This window comes from Hemibagrus wyckioides, linkage group LG09, assembly GCF_019097595.1.
Source record: "Hemibagrus wyckioides isolate EC202008001 linkage group LG09, SWU_Hwy_1.0, whole genome shotgun sequence".
In the NCBI taxonomy this organism is placed as follows: Eukaryota; Metazoa; Chordata; class Actinopteri; order Siluriformes; family Bagridae; genus Hemibagrus; species Hemibagrus wyckioides.
In genome coordinates, this window is record NC_080718.1 from 27853019 (window position 1) to 27871628 (window position 18610).

The 18610-nt window shown below is 38.2% G+C and overlaps 1 protein-coding gene and 1 long non-coding RNA gene across 3 annotated transcripts in view; one reads left to right on the forward strand and one right to left on the reverse strand.

Annotated features, from left to right (window-relative positions):
- Positions 1-18610, reverse strand: part of lck (LCK proto-oncogene, Src family tyrosine kinase) — a 39127-nt gene that overhangs the window by 14154 nt on the left and 6363 nt on the right. For both annotated transcript variants that reach the window (XM_058398539.1, XM_058398540.1), the window contains exons 2-9: positions 16149-16255; positions 12671-12728; positions 11827-11917; positions 10039-10140; positions 6948-7051; positions 6465-6614; positions 4859-5011; positions 888-1067 (exon numbers count right to left, since the gene is read on the reverse strand). In XM_058398539.1, coding sequence (XP_058254522.1) covers positions 888-1067; positions 4859-5011; positions 6465-6614; positions 6948-7051; positions 10039-10140; positions 11827-11917; positions 12671-12728; positions 16149-16250 — 940 coding nt within the window. In that variant the 5' untranslated portion in view covers positions 16251-16255. The remainder of the gene's footprint in view (positions 1-887; positions 1068-4858; positions 5012-6464; positions 6615-6947; positions 7052-10038; positions 10141-11826; positions 11918-12670; positions 12729-16148; positions 16256-18610) is intronic.
- Positions 1-18610, forward strand: part of LOC131359046 (uncharacterized) — a 32084-nt gene that overhangs the window by 4146 nt on the left and 9328 nt on the right. The gene's annotated exons all lie outside the window — the stretch shown is intronic.

The following is an 18610-nucleotide window of genomic DNA, read 5'->3' on the forward strand; positions in this document are numbered from 1 at the left end:
AAAAAAAACAGTTTAACAAAAGAGTTCTTATAAAAACAGAAGAAAGAGACGTGTTGAGGATGGTGTGACTTAATCTCTTGCACTCTGAAACAAAAACAAACACAAAAAACTAACTGTGTGAAGAAGTTAAATCCAGATGGAAGTCCAGATAATACTCAGCTTTTTAAACCTGGGACAGGAGACACGTACGTGCTGCTACACGTTTCAGCTAAACAGAACAAAAGTAAGCTAGCGGCGCTAATCAGGAGCCGAATCTTATCGCACGGACACTTTATCAGGGCGCTTGTGATTTAAAGCAGCTGTTGTTGATATAACGTTGACACGATAAACATCACATGCTAACGCTCTAATCAGTTATGCTAACACCAGATTATTTTCCAGTTCACTGTAACAGATTTTTCTACTTTACATTCAACATTTTCCCTGAGTTATTCTGATTTTTTTTTTTTTTTTTAATTTCCTTACAATAGCCTGTTACCCTACGTTAGCATGAACTATCCTGATACATATCGCTAACCTAGACTAGATTCTCACAGTTTTTTAAAAATAATTTTGCTAAACTCAATTTTCCAGTTAGTCTCACAAAAATGTCGCTCTAATACAAAAATATTTCCTAAGCTCAATCTTACTACCTAGCTTTACAAATATTAGCATGCTAGTTTTCCCACTAACTGAAATGCACTAACCGAAATTAGCTTCCAGACTTTACTAACCTGATCAATTTTGCTAGCTTTTGCTAGTCACTAACGTCCTGGTCAGTGTCCTGAGATCATGTGTACTGGTAGAATGATACTTTTCGCTAATCTATATTAGCCAGAAAAGTTCACTCATTTAGATTAGCATTAAGAAATTAACAAAGTTAGCCAAAAATGAGCTCTCTCTCTCACCGTTCTCCATGTACTCAGTGACGATGTAGATGGGTTCCTGTGTGACCACGGCGAAGAGGCGCACGAGTCGCAGGTGCTGCAGGTTCTTCATCAGGTTAGCCTCGGCCAGGAAGGCGCTGATGGACATGGTGCCCGGTTTCAGACTCTTAATAGCCACTCTCCGGTTATTATTGTACAATCCTGAGTGGGGAGAGAGAAGTAAATTTAAGTCACAATATGTTTATCAAATCTCCAGGAATATAGATAGGAGGAAATTTGAAAACTTACGGCTAACGCTTTAGAATAAGAGTCTCGAGGATTAATGAACAACCGTACAGAACCCTGGTATTAAGCATTAATAGATAAACAGGTCTATGACACTGTGTTCATTTCACGCTAAAGGATTTGTAGAGGAAGGGATGAAGAGTGATGCAAAATGATGCTAATATGATGCTGGTGTACGTAGCTGTTTACGGCAAATTACTGAATATAACGCACCTTTCATTCCTGTACTTTCTAATACTGTGTTCTGATGGAGTTTAACACGACGTGCTAATTAGCACATTAACCAATGAACTAACACTTACTAACACAGTTAGCATGACTCAGATTGAAGTAGTTGTTAATTCAGGTATTAGTGCAGGATTATTCATGGACTCTGAAGTGTTAAAGATATTTCTATAAAGAAATGACTCTTTATTCTCGATGTTTGAAGGCGTCTCATGCGTTGCTGAGTAATTTTAAGCTTTCAGCCCCCTGGGTTTAGTTTCATACTGATGATATCATTTATTTTTATTAATTAGTCTTATATAGTAACGGAAATTAGCTTTAAAACTTAGCTAACCCAAAACATTTCCTTAGCCTAGGTTTTAATTTCCAGTCATTCAGAAGAATTTTGCTTAGATTTCCTTCACTTCCCTGAGATCAGCAAGCTTGATGCGTCTTGGTAATCTAGCTTAAGTGGGTAATGTGGATGATGCGGCAGCTATTTCACGGGCAGGTGTCTGACACGTGGGTCACGTCAGTGACGTGTGAAGCTTCACTGAACACACAAAGCTCATGGATGTGAATCACTCAACTAGCTTTTACACTATGCGCTGGGTAGCGTTCACGCTAACGTCCACTTCTTGCTGGAACATAACATGAGTGTGAATTAAATTTCTACAGATGAGATCCACAAGTCTGCTGATTACAACGTGATACACTACCAGTCAAAAGTTTGGACACACCTTCTAATTCCATGGTCTTTCCTGATGTTTATTTCCTTCTACATTGTAAAACCATGCTGAAGGCGGCCGAAATCCACAATAATGTCCTTTGAACAGTTGATATTGAGTTATGTCTGCTACTGATGCTCTGTAAAGCCTTCATAACGCCTCTAATCTGAGGTGCTGTTAATTGGTGATTTCTGAGGCTAAAACATTGAATTAAATGGTGTGTCCAAACTTTTGACTGGTAGTGTAAATAAATTAACAAGTATGCAAGTAATGCTGTCCTTTTGAACTGATGTGCAGTTGTGAGCAGTGGGGTACTAAATCTGGGGCATAAACAAACAAATGTGGACAAAATGACTCTTGTAAATTGTTTGCTATGATGCTACACACGCATTAGGAAATATGTTTTATGATTACATTAATATTTCCTGCTTCTATTTACAGCAAAAATTAGTAAAATGAGCAAATTAATGATGCTATGAGATGCTAGTCAAGCACAACAAATAACACATGAAATGCTAGTTTCCTGTTGATCTGATAAATCAGACTGAACTAACTAATTCCCGACAGTGTGAGGTGAAAGTAAAGGATGATTTGTATGTAAAGACATTCTTATCATGTGCAACTGACTGATAGGATTAAAAAAAATCCTGCTGTTAAATAGAAAAAATGGCCTCTGGTTTCCCAGGTGTGGCGATCCTTATTCAGAGCATCAAGGGAGATTTACTCCAATTACTCATAGGTCAGGTTAAGACACGTCTGCTCACATCTGTCGCTTATTCATTCGATTCCAAAAAAGGGTTTAACTCCGAGACGGAGATTCATGTTGATTCCTGAACATTAGCCGCAAATTCAGAGAGGTGTTTAAACAAACACGGCAGAGACGAATGTCTGATTCATCGAGTTCACGACTCGTTCATTCAGCAGTGTTTGGTGAAGCGGCTCCACTGAACGCAGCCCAACCTCGAAGAGCGGGTCTCTGTGAAATTTAAACCCGAGCCGCTTCGTGTTGTGTACAGCTGCCGGGAAGGTTACAGGGAAATGGACATCAATGGAACTAAACAAGACACGACTTGATAAGAACAGAGTTAAAATCTTCAGACCAATTTCTTAAAGGCGCAACAGTCGATTTCTCTCCTACTTGCACACGGAAAAAATATATAGAATACTCTCTTTAAAAAAAAGAGGTTCCTTGGGGTTCTATATAGAACCTGGGGTTCTGTACTTAGACAATAGAACCTTTATACACTGATCAGGCATAAAATTATGACCCCCTTGCTAATATTGTGTTGATCCTTGTTTTGCTGCCAAAACAGCCCTGACCCATGGACTCCACTAGATCCCTGAAGTTTGGATCGGATCACACGGGCCAGCCTTCGCTCCCCACGTGCATCAATGAGCCTTGGACCACTTTTGATAGATACTGACCACTGCAGACCGGGAACACCCCACAAGAGCTGCAGTTTTGGAGATGCTCTGATCCAGTGGTCTAGACATCACAATTTGGCCCTTCATCAAACTCGCTCAAATCCTTACACTTGTCCATTTTTCCTGCTTCTAACATCAACTTTGAGGACAAAATGTTGACTTACTGTCTAATATATCCCACCCACTAACAGGTGCCATGATGAGGAGATACTCAGTCTTATTCACTAATTCATCTGACACTGCTCACAGTGTTATACCTGACAGGTGTATATTAGATCCCTTGAAGAGCGATGAAGCTTTTCTATCAAAACCATGTTTATTTGTAAAGAATGGGAAAGGTGACCTGGGTGCCATTATTTTTGGAGTTTCCTCTCTGTGTAGATGTTTTGAAACGATGTGTTTATGATGTGTTCATTTCTGAAATAATCGAAACTATAAAACTCTTAGATCAGAGGGAGGAGTTTCACTGGGAACAAAACTAATCACAACACAGTGATGTTATTTCTGTTGGAATAAATTTATACTGTGTTTGAATTTGCTGTGTTTTTTGTATACATTTATAAATAATAATAATAATAATCATCATCATCATCATCATCTAAAAAGAACCATTCAAGTTGGATTCAGAGAACCTAGGTTCTTTTCACTGAACCCTTCGAAATGCATCTGTATAAAGGACCATTTCCGGATCCATACACTCTTACAAATAAAGGTTCTTAAATAGTTTTCTTTTAAAGTTCTTAGGGGAACCAAAAATGGTTCTGTCTATGACACCACTTTTAGTTCTTCCACCATCATTATTTTTAAGGGTGTATATGAAGCAAACATTAGAGCCAATTTAGGTTCTGTATGGAACCATTCTTAGAGTCTGGGAAACCTCTATAGGAAAACTGCTCATCTAATGATATAGCCACGCCCCCTTTCCCCTTCGCTCCACCCCCATCTCACTGTGTTCCGAAGGGAAAACATGGTGGATTCTTTTACTTTTACTGAGTGTAACATTGCTCCTGAAAATGTTAGCATGGAGCAGAACTGGAATAAACCTATCCAAGATGGAGATGCTGGTAAAGGTCTGGAGCTGGATGTAGATTTGATCCTGAATGCAGTGTCTCCAACGCATGGAGAAACGTATATGATGCTAGCAAACTCCCATGTACCTGATGATGCTAACTAGCCGGGCTAGATTTTGCGATCGTTCATTACAGAACATTAAATGTAACTGTAAAGATTCTGAAATCTTGTGTTTTTCTTTAATAAGTGACAATTACCCAGTTGCTGTGAGGAACTGTGATAGAAACAAAATGGTGGTCCAGATGTGTGTGTGTGTGTTTAAACACAATCAATACCCACCCATCCAGACTTCTCCAAACTGGCCCTGACCCAGTCGTCTCTCCAGCTTGAGTGACTCACGCGAAATCTCCCACTCATCCTGCCACCACGGTTTCTGTGGCATTCGCGTCTGGCACGGTTTCACCAGACGTGTGCACAAGCCGTCTGAATCTCCTGCACAGAGAGAAAGAAACAGAGAGAGAGAGAGAGAGAGAGAGAGAGAGAGAAGGAGGAAGAGAATGAGCGAGAGAACAATACCAGGGGTTGAACAATGAGATCTCTTTGATCAGTAAGGAAATGATACACAGCTTTCAGTGTACAGGTTTAAAGCCACACGCTGACGGAAACCAAGCCAAGTGTTTCAGTTCTTTGATGACTTGTAGCTCATCTAGCTCGAGCTGCACCAATTATTCCGTTATACACGTGTGTAAAGGGGTGAGAGTGACATCGTGGCCCCCAACCCCAACACACTGCGACTCAAAAGTACAGCTTTCAGGGCAAACGATGTTTTCTTATAAATGCATGGTGTGTAGGTTTGTAGTGTGTTTTTGTGTCTTAAAGCGAGCGATGTGGTGTGTGTCAGTTAAAAAAGTCGAAACGTCTGGCTTTAAATCTTCAGGAGGATTTATTTCTTCTCTGTAAAAGTTCCTGAGATCATTCAGTGAAAGTAGATCGTTACTGTAGCAGATAGACAGTTACCTGCATTTTCCTCTAGAGAGGAGACGTGTAGTGAAGTTCATAACCTGCTCATGTACTGTATATGTGAGGGATAAGACACTCGTGTCATGCTGTTACAGGAAAGTCATCACCAATGAGATGTTGTAGTGTAGAAACAGTTGACAAATGACATTAATGTGTCATTGGCATGACACAGGTGTGTTTTAGGTTTTATCACTGACAGGCATGTCAAATCCATGTCATAAATATTTCATTGGCATGTCACAGGAAAATCATAGGCATATTACTGAGCATAAGCATGCCATAGGTATGTTGAATGCATATCATAGGCGTGTCACAGGCAGATCATAGGCGTGTCATAAGCAGGTCATAAGAAGGCCATACGCATGTCATAAACATGTCATAGGCAGATCATAGGCATATGATTAGATTGCAAAGGTACGTCATAGGTGTTTCATAGGAAGGTCATCGGCGTATGATAAGATTGTCATGTACAATTTGTAAATGTATCGTTGATATGTCAGGCATGTCATAGACATGTTGTAGGCATATCACGTGTCAGGCACGTCAGAGATGTGTCTTACGCATGTCATACACATATTATAGGCGTGTCACATCATAAGCATACGTTGATTGCGTGTCATAAGCAGGTCATAGGCATATTTATGTTACTGGCAGATCATAAGCATATCATAAGCTTGTCATAGACTGGCACGTCATAGGCAGGTCAAAGGACTGGCAAAGTTGTGTCATAGGCATGTCATGGGCATGTTGTAGACGTATCATTCACATGTTATAGGCATGTCATAGATGTGTCATAGGTGTGTAATAGGCTTGTCATACACGTGTCATAGTCGTGTCATATCATGCCATAGGCATACCCCAGGTGCATTTTACAGGATGATACAGTCTTATTAAATGTTCAGTGTCCAGTGTTGGTTGTACGTACGTGAGTAATGCTTGACCAGCTCAGACAGGGAGGTGAAGGCGATCTTGCTGGTGATGTAGAAGCCGCCGGCGTCCAGGTTGCGGATTCTGTAGTGCTTGATGACGTCACCTTGATTGTGGTCCAGATCTCGCACAGAGAGAGAGAAGCTTCCTGTGAAGCAGAGGAACATTCACGCTCTTACACTCTCAGGCTTTTTATACTCAATCTTACATAGAGGACTCGGGGCATGAGGCGGGGGACAAACTGGTCAGGGCACAATCTCACACACACACTACAGACAATTTAGAGATGCCGATCAGCCTCCAATGCCTGTTGCACAAGATATTATTTTTTCTTCAGTGTGATGTTTTGCATGTTTGCATTGTGAGTAACCGGGTCTGCAGGTTATAGCGCTTCCTCATCGATCCGTTAAATGTCACCGTTCGCTCACGTCACTGATGACTTCAGCAGGAAGTGTGTCGTGTTTGATGTTGTTGTCGTTACCTGGTGTGGTCTCGCTCTCTCTGATCAGGAAGGAGCCCTGTGTGTTGCCGGGAGCCAGCAGTTGCCTCATGGCGTCGTTTCGGGAGAGATTCTTAAAAAACCAGCTGGAACAACAACAACAACAACACAATCATACACTTATACAAAAAACGGGTTCTTTAGGGTTCTATATGGAACCCTGAGAAGACCCCTAGCCCCAACCCCCCACCCCTCAAAAAAAAAAAAAAAAAATCAAACCGAAAAGACGAAACACTTCGATCAGAGGGAGGAGCTTCACTGGGATCGAAACTACAGACAGTTTGATCACAACACACTGATGATGTTTTTATTGAAATAAATTTATACTGCGTTTGAATTTACTGAGTTTTCTGTATAGATTTGTAAAGAAGAACAAGAAGAAAAAGAAGAAAGGAGTTTGTAAGAAAATAAGCATGCGAGCAAAAGAGAAAGAAAGAAAGAAAGAAAGAAAGAAAGAAAGAAAGAAAGAAAGCAAAAAAGAAAGAAAGAAAACAACAAAAATGAAGCCACATTTTAAAAATGAAAAAGAAAAAAAATTGAATAAAAAAAGAGGGAACAACAGAAACGATGACAAATAAAAACTGATAGGAAGAGGGAAAAACAGAAAGAAAGCAAACATTTAAAATAATAAATAAAATATCTAATAATATATATATATATAAATAAAAAGAATTAAATTATGACAAAGAGAAAGAAAGGAGAAGAAGATAAAAGATAGGAAAGATGAGAAAGAAAGAAAGAAAGAAAGAAAGAAAGAAAGAAAAAGAAAAGAAGAAAGAAAAAGTTGTGAAATAATTCAAATCAAATGGTGATTCCATGATGTATTTTCCTGTCTAAATTTGCATGAAATAATAATAATAATAATAATAATAATAATAATAATAATAATAATAATAATAATAATATTCTAAAAGGAACCATCTAATTTGGAGTCAGTGAACCTTTCTCTTCAAAACACATCTATATAAAGAACTGAATCATATGTTCCGTATGTGAAGGAAGTGAGAGTTTTGGGTTCTCTGTGGAACCATTCCATTTTCAGAGTGGATATGAAGCTGGAGGTCTCTCACCCTCTCACTCTCTCACTCGATATATATATTTATCTGTTTAATCTCAGTGTGGTTTCCTTCCTCCTCCACTGCTCCTTTCCCACATTATGGTCTGTGTGATCGGTGAGGGAGCGGAGGCTTCTGACACTGTCATGATGACATTAAGGGGGTATTTCTGAGGTATTTCCTCACTCGCCCCTGCAGTCACCTCTGCTTTCTGTCCTCCTCTGCATGATGTCGTGTCTTTTCTTTTCTAATAGTAGAACTAACCCAAAATGACCTGAACGACCTGACACTTCCTGCTTCCTGTCATGAACACTGTCCCGTTGCTCATCTCAGGACTCAACCACAACACACACTTCTACACACTCTTACACATTTCTACACTTGTATGGTGGATTGAATAATGACTAATCGCACCACACGGGTTACTTTATGAGTCTGTTTTCTCTCGAGACGTGTTTCCTCTTGTGTCTACCAGTCATGCTCTGCTCTTTAGAGACCATCTGAAATCATCTGAGTGACAGCATGAATCAAACGGGACGATAAACTAGTTTATTTTTGTAAAATATTAGAATTTTATGAGAATCCAATCAGTTTCCAGGCTGATATATATTCTGCTAAATATCTTTTAGTACTTTATTTTTTTTTTTAAATTGAATTTAATTTAAAGTGTACTTACAACATAAACGAAAAGTAGAATAAAAATTCTAAAAAGTTTTATAAAAATGTAATAAAAGTAGAATATAGTCACACTAAGAACAAAATAGAGCGTTCTGTACCGTAGCAAAGGGAAAATAGATATGAATAATACACCGATCATAACATTATGACCACCTGCCTAATATTGTGTCAGTCCCCTTTTTTTTTTTGCCAAAACAGCCCTGACCCGTCCTGCACTGTGTATTCTGACACCTTTCTATCAGAACCAGCATTAAATTGATTCTTCAGCAATTTGAGCAACAGTAGCTCGTCTGTTGGATCGGATCACACGGTCCGGCCTTCTCTCCCCATGTGCATCAATGAGCCTTGACCCCCCATGACCCTGTCACCGGGTCACCACTGTTCCTTCCTTGGACCACTTTTGATAGATACTGACCACTGCAGACCGGGAACACCCCACAAGAGCTGCAGTTTTGGAGATGCTCTGATCCAGTGGTCTAGCCATCACAATTTGGCCCTTCATCAAACTCGCTCAAATCCTTACACTTGTCCATTTTTCCTGCTTCTAACATCAACTTTGAGGACAAAATGTTGACTTGCTGCCTAATATATCCCACCCACTAACAGGTGCCATGACGAGGAGATCATCAGTCTTATTCACTTCACCGGTCACTGCTCAGAATGTTATGGCCAATCTGTTTATATACATAGAAAATATAAAAATATACTAATATGTGTAGTGATGATCAGAGCTTTAACCTTATTGGTTAATGCATTTGAATGGACAAGATTGTATATCCTTAGAACAAAAAGAGGACAATTTTTTTTTAGAAGGAAAATCTAAATGATAGAATTTCTCATCTGAAGCCTGAATGAGATTTAAGTCTATTCTTGAATAACTTCAGCTGTCTCCCGTAGAACTGCTTCTAGTGTGGTTTGAACAGCTTTTGGATTATTTTTCTGATCTGTTAGACAGATTTCTGACCAATTCCCTTCCTCTCCTACAGTTATTATTTTATTTTATTTTATTTTATTTTATTTTATTTTATTTTATTTTATTTTATTTTATTTTATTTTATTTTATGGTTTCTGATTGACGTTACTACTGATTTTTTCTCATAGACAAACTAGTACATTAAAGCACAGAGACGCTGTAGAGGATAAAGGTGATGAGGTTTAGTTTGTAAACTTTATGTTTCTGTTCGTTGTCTGTTTAAAGTTTGATTCTCTGAGACGCTGTGAGTTGTGGTAGCGGGTTTTTGTTTTCACTCATGAGCTTAGGCTTATTGCCTTTTTGCACACAATAGCTGTTGGATGTGTGTGTGTGCGCGCGTGTGTGTGTGTGTGTGAGCTTGACGTACGGTTCGGTCTCCATGCTGTTGAGTTTTGCCACAAAGTTGCGTGGCACGTAACCCCTCTGTCCCGTCATCAGAGACTCGGCCATGTACCATTCAGGATCATCCCTGAAATGAAAACAAAAATAATTCCATTTTTATATTCAGTGCTAATTTGTTAGACTCCACACAGCTTCTCATGTCGTTATCATTAATACACTGCAGCGTAATGCAGTTTCCAGAGACACAGGAGGCCTCGGAAAAAAAGGCATTAATCATCTGTTTAAGCAAAGTCGAATGTTCTGTTACCACGGAAACAACTATTTTTATCCTTACAATTTCAGCAGCATTCTATAAGTGACAATTTATCATCAGTACATGAATGTTTATTAGGCATTAAGATGGAAACTGTGGACAAAGCTGCACTGTCTTCTGTTGTTACAAATATTATTATATTTTTAGATCATTTTTGGTGAAGCTTCCCTATACCAAAAATACCAAAGAATTATAATTTTTAAAAAAATATTTATATGCATTATTATTATTATTATTATTATTATTATTATTATTATTATTTTAATTTTTAAAGCATTAAACATGATCATACCAAAAAAATTAGCCATAAAATTTTTAAAAAATATTTTATAATGTGCAAATATTTATATTTAAATATTTATATATTATATTTAGATCTAAATAAATATTATTGTTTGATATTTTATCCAAACATTACACCAAAAATTGCAAATAAATAAATAAATAAATGAATACATTTCAAATAACAAATATTTTATGAATATTGCAAAAAAAAAAAAAAGATTACATTTTTAGCTGTTAAAATGAGTAAATGTTTAAATGTGAGATAGAAGTAATCTGCTGTGCTAAAATCATCCGCAAATTATTTAAAGAAGTTAAAAGAAATAATAAAAATTTCTATAATTATATATAAATAAGGTCCATTAATAAGTAATGTTTTTTAGTAAGTTTATTTCTGTGTATTTGTGTCTGTTTAACGGGTGAATAAAATTATCTTGTGCACACAAATGTGTAGGTCATGACAGAACAGTCCTAAAGGGAGATAAAATGGTGTCTCTGCATTGTTTTGTTAAGCTCGCGAGTAGACATGATTTCCCTGAAAAATTACCCTCTCCAGCCGTATTATTAGGAACACCTGCTCTGTCATGCTGTTATCTAATTGATCGAATGTGTGGCAGCTGTGAAGTGCATCAGATCTTGTCAAGAGCTTCGGTATGAATTTCCAAACCAGAATGATGCTGAAGAATGTCATCTTTATCTGTGCTATCAACATATGTGCCAAGCTGAGTGTTTCAGAAACTGCTGATCTGGATTTTTTGTGCTGGAGACAGAAAACCTGCGTCTTGTTGATGAGAGAGGATCACAGCCACTCTGTACAGCCCTGTTGAGCCGAACATCAATACAAATGAGCTATGACAGGAGAAGACCTCGTCTTTTACACTGATATTCGATGTGAAATGAACCGAAGCTCCTGATACGTTGCTCTTCTGCCACCTGATTGGCCGACTGGATAATCACATGACTGAGCAGGTGTTCCTATTAAAGTGGACGGTGTACATATCCTCACAGTACACAGGATAGAGGACAGTATATGTTGCTTACTGTAAGCATTAATATCAGATATTTATCACCGTAACACTGATCTATTGATGATGCTGTTGGTTTATTCACATGAACAGAGATGAAGAGTGAAGAGGAAGGAAAAAAAATCAATGACAGATTTGTTCCTCTTTGCTCTCTCCATCTCCTCAGGATAGAGCGTATTAACGATCAACTTACTCTCCGATGATCTTCATCTTCTCGCCTTTCTCGAAGCCCAGGTCGTCAGCGTGGCACGGTTTATAGGTGTACTTCGCCACCACTAAGTTATCTGCAAACATTTAAAAAAGAAATTGTTTCTAATCACAAGCAACACCTTCACCAGGCAGAGGTCACAACTTCCCTCAATATTATTCCAGATTTCTGAGTTGTTTAGAATTTAGTTGTGATAAGTGCTTCATTAATGATGAATTGATAAACAGTTACGCAGAATAAAACACTCCATGTGGTGCTGTTATTGGAACATAATCAACGACGCCACGATATCATGAGGCGGAGTCACAGTTACTGCACTGAATAAAAAACACCCAAGTGTTTCATTCCTCTTAAACCACAGCAATTTGTCAATAATTACATTCTATATTTATTAAACAATGACCTGTTGTACTTTTTATCCATTTACAGTTACACTCGTTGTGGTGGAAAGGTTAGACTTGGATTATAGTAGATATAAACAAACGGTCTTGAAATTAAATTAAAATAATAAAAGATTAAAACACAAAAAGGTAAATAAGTAATCACCTTGTAGAAAGTCCGCCAAGACTTTCCTGTTGCTATAGAAACACTAACGTGTCAGAACGAGCGCATTGATATTAACCCTATGATTTGGAGCTGCCGACCAATCAGAACACAGAATTAAAAGATTATGATGTGCGTCAAATCTATTCATCAGACTATGAGAAGGCACCTGAATGGTCTAATCTAGATCAGAGCTCTGATGACCAGGTCTGTGCTGATGTTCAGTGATACCGCAGTTTGGGCAGCACTCGGTGATAACTGACGTTGTTCCGGAGAACAGTCTCACCTGGTAACGGCGAGATTGGAGGGGGCGTGTAGTTGATCGGGAGCTTGGCGTCATCGTACTGAAGAAAAAAAAGAAAAGTAGAAATTACACACCAGAGGTTTTTATCCGAGTTCTAGCGGTTTCCTTCTGAAAGAAATCAGAGTTTAAGCTGAAAGAATCAACAACTTAAAGCTATATGGCAGCCATATTGATATATTTTTCTCTTTTCTTGGTATCTCCCTGCCCCCTCAGGCCACGCCCTTTGAAGTCTGAAGGCTGAAATGTGGAACAGACATTGATTAATGAAATTACGTAAAGATTTGGGCCTGTGTTAAAATTTCTTTATTCGATTTCGACATCAAAATACTTTTATGCAAATCTAAAGAAGGAAGTGTGTCTTGCAGCTATGATGCAGCACCTCTAGAGAAGGCGGGATTGGGGGCCTTGCTCAAGGGCCCAACGGTGGCAGCTTGGCAGTGCTGGGGCTTGAACTCTCACCTTCAGATCAACAACCTAGAGCCTTAAACACTTGAGCTACCACTGCCTCGAAGGAATCTTGCATATACTTTCAGTTGATGTTACAAACAAAGTTCTACAGATCGTTTTCTTATTCTTCAATAAGTGTACAAGCTCCGCCCCTCACCTTTAACCTTTCATTTACTGAGGATGAAGGCGTGAAACGTGTCAAATCTCATGATAAAATCTAAGCCTCGATCATGTGAGTGCTCTGAAGAAACCAATCAATTATAGAAGAACCAATCCCGTACATTTTATCCTTTTATAGTTACTTTTACACAACTTCTCGCTGACTATAACCAGCTATAAACATTCAGGTCCGCTCGCTCGTCAACCCGCCAGCCGTGAAAACGCGGTTTTTCATGTTAACCAGAAACTGTGATGAACTCTTCATTAGCAAAAGCGCTGAAACTCCATCCATGAACCTTAGAAATAAACGTGTCCCTACAGAAAACCTCGCCGTGACTCCTTTCACGTAGAGCGTCCGACGTACAATTCCCTATCAGTGAGCAGTTGGAGACGACAAACTAAAAAGCTAATGTAGCTAAACGGCAATGGACGTTTATAGCTATCAGTTTAGCATGACACGCTGTTCAGCATCTCATACAGATTTCTCTCAGCATACTGATTACTGATAGCTAACATATGTCCTAGAGATTTAAAAAAACAGCCTTAACAACAGCAGTCGAAGAAAATGTGATTTATTTATTAATAATTTTAATTAGTGGGCGTGGCCTAAACGCCTGGTTTGATGATTGTATAATTCAGATATCAGGTTTTGTTATTTTAGTTTTTTTTTTTTTTTGAATCAAGCTTAAGAACATGGCTAGAGGGAAGTGTGTGATGATTGAGTTAATCAGCTAATATATCTCACACACACACACACACACACACACACACACACGCGCACACACGCAGACTGTGCAACACTACATTTGACAGCTATTAACTTCCTGGACTTGTGTTACACTGAAACATGTTTCAGCGACATGCGAAGCGGAGAAGAGGAGGAAATCGTAAATGGTGTTAATTTCAGTTTGCAGGATTGCAAAGTCAGCTGTAAAGCACCAGGAGCAACAATTAAATATTGAAACTGAAACGGGTGTAATGTGTGTGTGTGTGTGTGATATATTAGCTTTTCACAAACATTTAACTTCAAAAACATCGGTTTTCTTTTGATATTTGAGGCTTTTTTATGAAGTTCATGTGGTATATTCTCACCATGAACCCAGCAGCTCAGTGTGGGAACTGTGCGATTTGTCTAAAAGGCTGCAGTAGAAAAATAAATAAATAATGAAAACTAGACTATGGTTTTGAGGCTGATATTAATTCACCATCTTGTGCTGTTTTTATCCATTTATCGCTGCTGAGGTGTAAGTGTAGGTGAAGGGTAATATGATTTATTTCTTTTTTTCAATTTTAACATTTCTAACACCAATCCTATCCTAATCCATAATACTGCAGCATATCTTTCTTGTGAAACGTTTCCCAGGGGTCTCTGAGACGTCTTTAGTGAAGACAGTAAATCAAATCTGCTTCACTCACGCTCTCCGTCACTCGATCTCATAGCTCGATCTCGATCTCAATGTCTCACCACTAAGTTTTCTTTGCCCCTCTTCCGCTCGTCTGTAACGCCACTTCTGCAGCCTGTCGCTTTCTTCTCTCTCTCCATGCTGAGACCACAGAGCCGCGCAGCACGTCAGCATCCGCTCTGTATGTCTAATTGCTCCTATCCTGAGGCCTCGTACGATGCCTCCGCTAACGCCGGTGCTGGATCTCACGCACACTTTTACTTCTATAGTTAGCAACTGTTGTCTAGCAGCTGTGTTACTATGTGTTTCTATTTTACTACAGTGGCTACTAATTAAAGACTAAAACCATTTAGAGTTACATTTGACCCTTTTCACCAGAACACTCACGTCCTCGACTTATAGGACGTTTTCAATCAGTGTAAAGTAATGAATGATGTTCAGGCTGTGAGTCTGATCTAAAACGAGTCTGTCGGCTTTCAGTGTGTTTTAGACGTGTGTTTTTCCCTCTGTTGGAGAACCGTACACAGAATTTTACTGGTTGAAGATCACATTTCAGCTGCTTTTTAGATGAACAAGCACTTCTCAGAGAGCAGAAATGGGTTTGAGATCAACATTTACTTTGAAGATACAAACATCTGTGTGGAAAAAATAAACGCTTTTTGTTAATTTCTGAAACATTTTCATGAATATGTCGCCCCTAGATAGATAGATAGATAGATAGATAGATAGATAGATAGATAGATAGATAGATAGATAGATAGATAGATAGATAGATAGATAGATAGATAGATAGATACTTTATTCATCCCAATGAATAAAGGGTAGGGAAAAACAGAAATCCTTCTGAAACACTACAAAGTCCTGAGTGTCTACTTTCGTTTGAGCTTCATCTTCACCTCCACTGTGGAGTGAGACATGACAAAGACGCTCAATCATCGACAAGGACACGACAAAGACAGGAGGAAATTCTGACTCTAATGTCCAGAAAACAAGATGACATCAAAAAACGTATATCGTTATCTCTTTAATAATAATATCTTTAATAATTAATAATATCTTTAATAATCTACCACCTTCCCTTAATGGAAGGTTTGAGAACTACAGAGTCCTCGTTACTATGGAAACGGTAAAATATATCACAATGAGCGCGTTCATCCAAAGTAAATCAGATTTTTGTAGCTGAGTGACTGAGCTGCTGTAACAGAAAACTAATCACCTTCTGCCTAATCAGATTTTAATTTTCATTAAGCATGATTCCTCTCATCAGTTTTAATGTACGCGATGCAGCGTTAGCAAACACAGCGCGCGGTGATGCACAAAACCAGACACACGCCCATGCGTCACTCGCATAAAGCCAGGTTTCACAGCTAAACACATTAAACTCTACACAGACACAGTGAATGAGATGCAACACAAAGCACCACGATAGTGTGACTGTTTCTGACACGTACCTGGTTCCCCGGAGCAATGGGGCAGTTGCAGTGCTCGCAGATGTCATCATCGGGGTGGTAGGAGAAGCCGTCGTCTGAGTCGTAAGAGCTACAGTTCCCCATGGTCTCTGAAGGACGGACAGCAAACTTGCCATTAAAATCCCATTTGAACACTAGGCAGATGTTTATTTATGGAAGGAGTCTCCAGTCTCAGCACTTTTTGTAAGTCAAGCTGCACCTTTTCCCTGGCATTTTCATGAGGTTTTCAAGCTGTTGTTATTTATTTATTTATTTTTTAAAAAATATCTTATTTCTTCAAGAGTGAGAATAAAAACAGACGGGGGGTGTTGGTGGGGGGTGGGGGTGGGGTTGGTTGGTGAAGAAACCCTTTATTGCTGCTATAATGTGAGTGGGGAAAAAACAGGAAGTGAAAATGAAATTTTATCCATTAAAGTTAAATATAACTATTAAAGGATATCAGAGTGTTGTTTAATAAACGAGGAATTGAAATAATTTAAATTAAGAATTAAATAAAATCTGGGGCGTCACACATCAAGTAAACAGAACGTCCTTAAGGAGGAATCGGTAACTCCGCCTCATCAAACCACTGATTATTTTCCTGTGATTTAATGAGACAGAGGTACTCTCATGTCTAAATATAAACTAAAGCTGAACTATCTAACAACATAAAGCTATATGGCAGCCATATTGACAATTTTTTCTCTTTTCTTGGTTTCTTTCTGCCCCCCTCGGGCCACGCCCTTGGAGTCTAAATGCTGAGATGTGGAAGTGATGTGGATGAGAGCTTAAAGACATTGTTTAATGAAAGTGTGTAAAGATCTGGGCCTGTGTTTAAATTTCTTTATTTCCATTACTCGTCAGCTACATCAGAATACATTCATGCAAATCTAAAGAATGAAGCGTATCTCAGCTGACTGGAGGAAATTTGTGTAAATGATATTTCTTTAAGGACTGTATTAGTGTGTTATAAATTCTTAATAAATCCAAGGACAATCGAGTAAGTTTTTTTTTTAATACTCTTAGCAGACTTTACAAAGAAAGTATTTATGGACATAAAGATCTACAGATCATTTTCTTGTTCTTATTTTAAAAAAAATTAAAGAACAATTTATTTTATTTTATTATATTTTAATGTATTTTTTATTACGTGTGGCTTCATAAGACGTAAAGCACTACAGTATGTGTTGTTACAGGAAATTAAACCAACAACAGAATCTCTGTTATCACTGTTGATTAATATTTCCATAAATTCACATCCTGAATCAGTGATTAGAGTACTTTTTATCTGTTTATTGTTGCATAGTAAATGAATGAGTGTGTGAGAGGGTGAAATCGAAACTTTAAAGAATCAGTAGATCAGAAATCTGTCTAAAGCTGTGTACATTCCTATGAGCGAAGCAATTTGTTCTCAACACAAAAGGTTAAGTGAACATTAAACATTAAGGGCTGCATTCAGGCTCGGTATAACAGTCCGATATTCACGTGGAGAAAGTTCTGAGTGTTCAGAGTTGGGTTACGCAGCTGCTTAGTGTAAGCCAGTGGTGGACCATCAGGGTCAGTAAGGCCTTCTCTGCTGGCCTAAACAGCAGTGATCTGAATCACTGACATGCTTTTTAATATATTTAATATATTTTTCCATGAATGTGTATTAAATTATTCCCAGTAGTCTATTCTCTACATTTCATAGCTTTTCTCTCGGTTGCGCTGCTTCCAGTAGTGTATATTTATGATAAGAGTATTTATCCAATCATATTTCAGACAGTGGCAGGCGCCCGGAGCTTTAAATAAGTGGCAATAAAATTGTTCCATTAACCAATCAGATTTCGAGTTGGTGTCACTGGGGCCGTCTAGCAGGCATACGATTACGTCAGCAATTTCCTGTCCTTTGATTGGATAATTGGAGTAGTCAGAGGCAGCGAACCGCACAAACTAAATAAAATATATATATTTTAACTCACAATGGCTGACAGAGGAGAAGAAATGATTTGGTGAAGGCCTAGGTGTGAAACGCATGGGCCGCCACTGGTGTAAGCTAATGTTTAGTGTAAGATAATGTTCGGAGCTTCCCAGTCAGATCACCTGTGTGTAGTTCATGAATAAAAGAGTTTTTAAATAGCATCTAGATCAACACCATTAGACACAAGCACTCGCCTTGACCCAGGATAGACACCAGGGTCAATATAAACTGAAACTTATCAGATGAAGAAAAACAACAACTGGAAAATCTGGAAAAAATCTGGAAAAAAATTCTGGGGGACCGGAAATTTACATAAAAAGAGTAATAATGAAAAATAAGAAAAATAATTAGATGATTTTGTAATTATTATTATTATTATTATTATTATTATTATTATTATTGCTCTTATTATTATTATTATTATTATTATTATTATTATTATTATTATTATTATTATTTATTATAATTGACACGTAAGTAAAAGAGTTTTGTGTAAGTCGCCTTT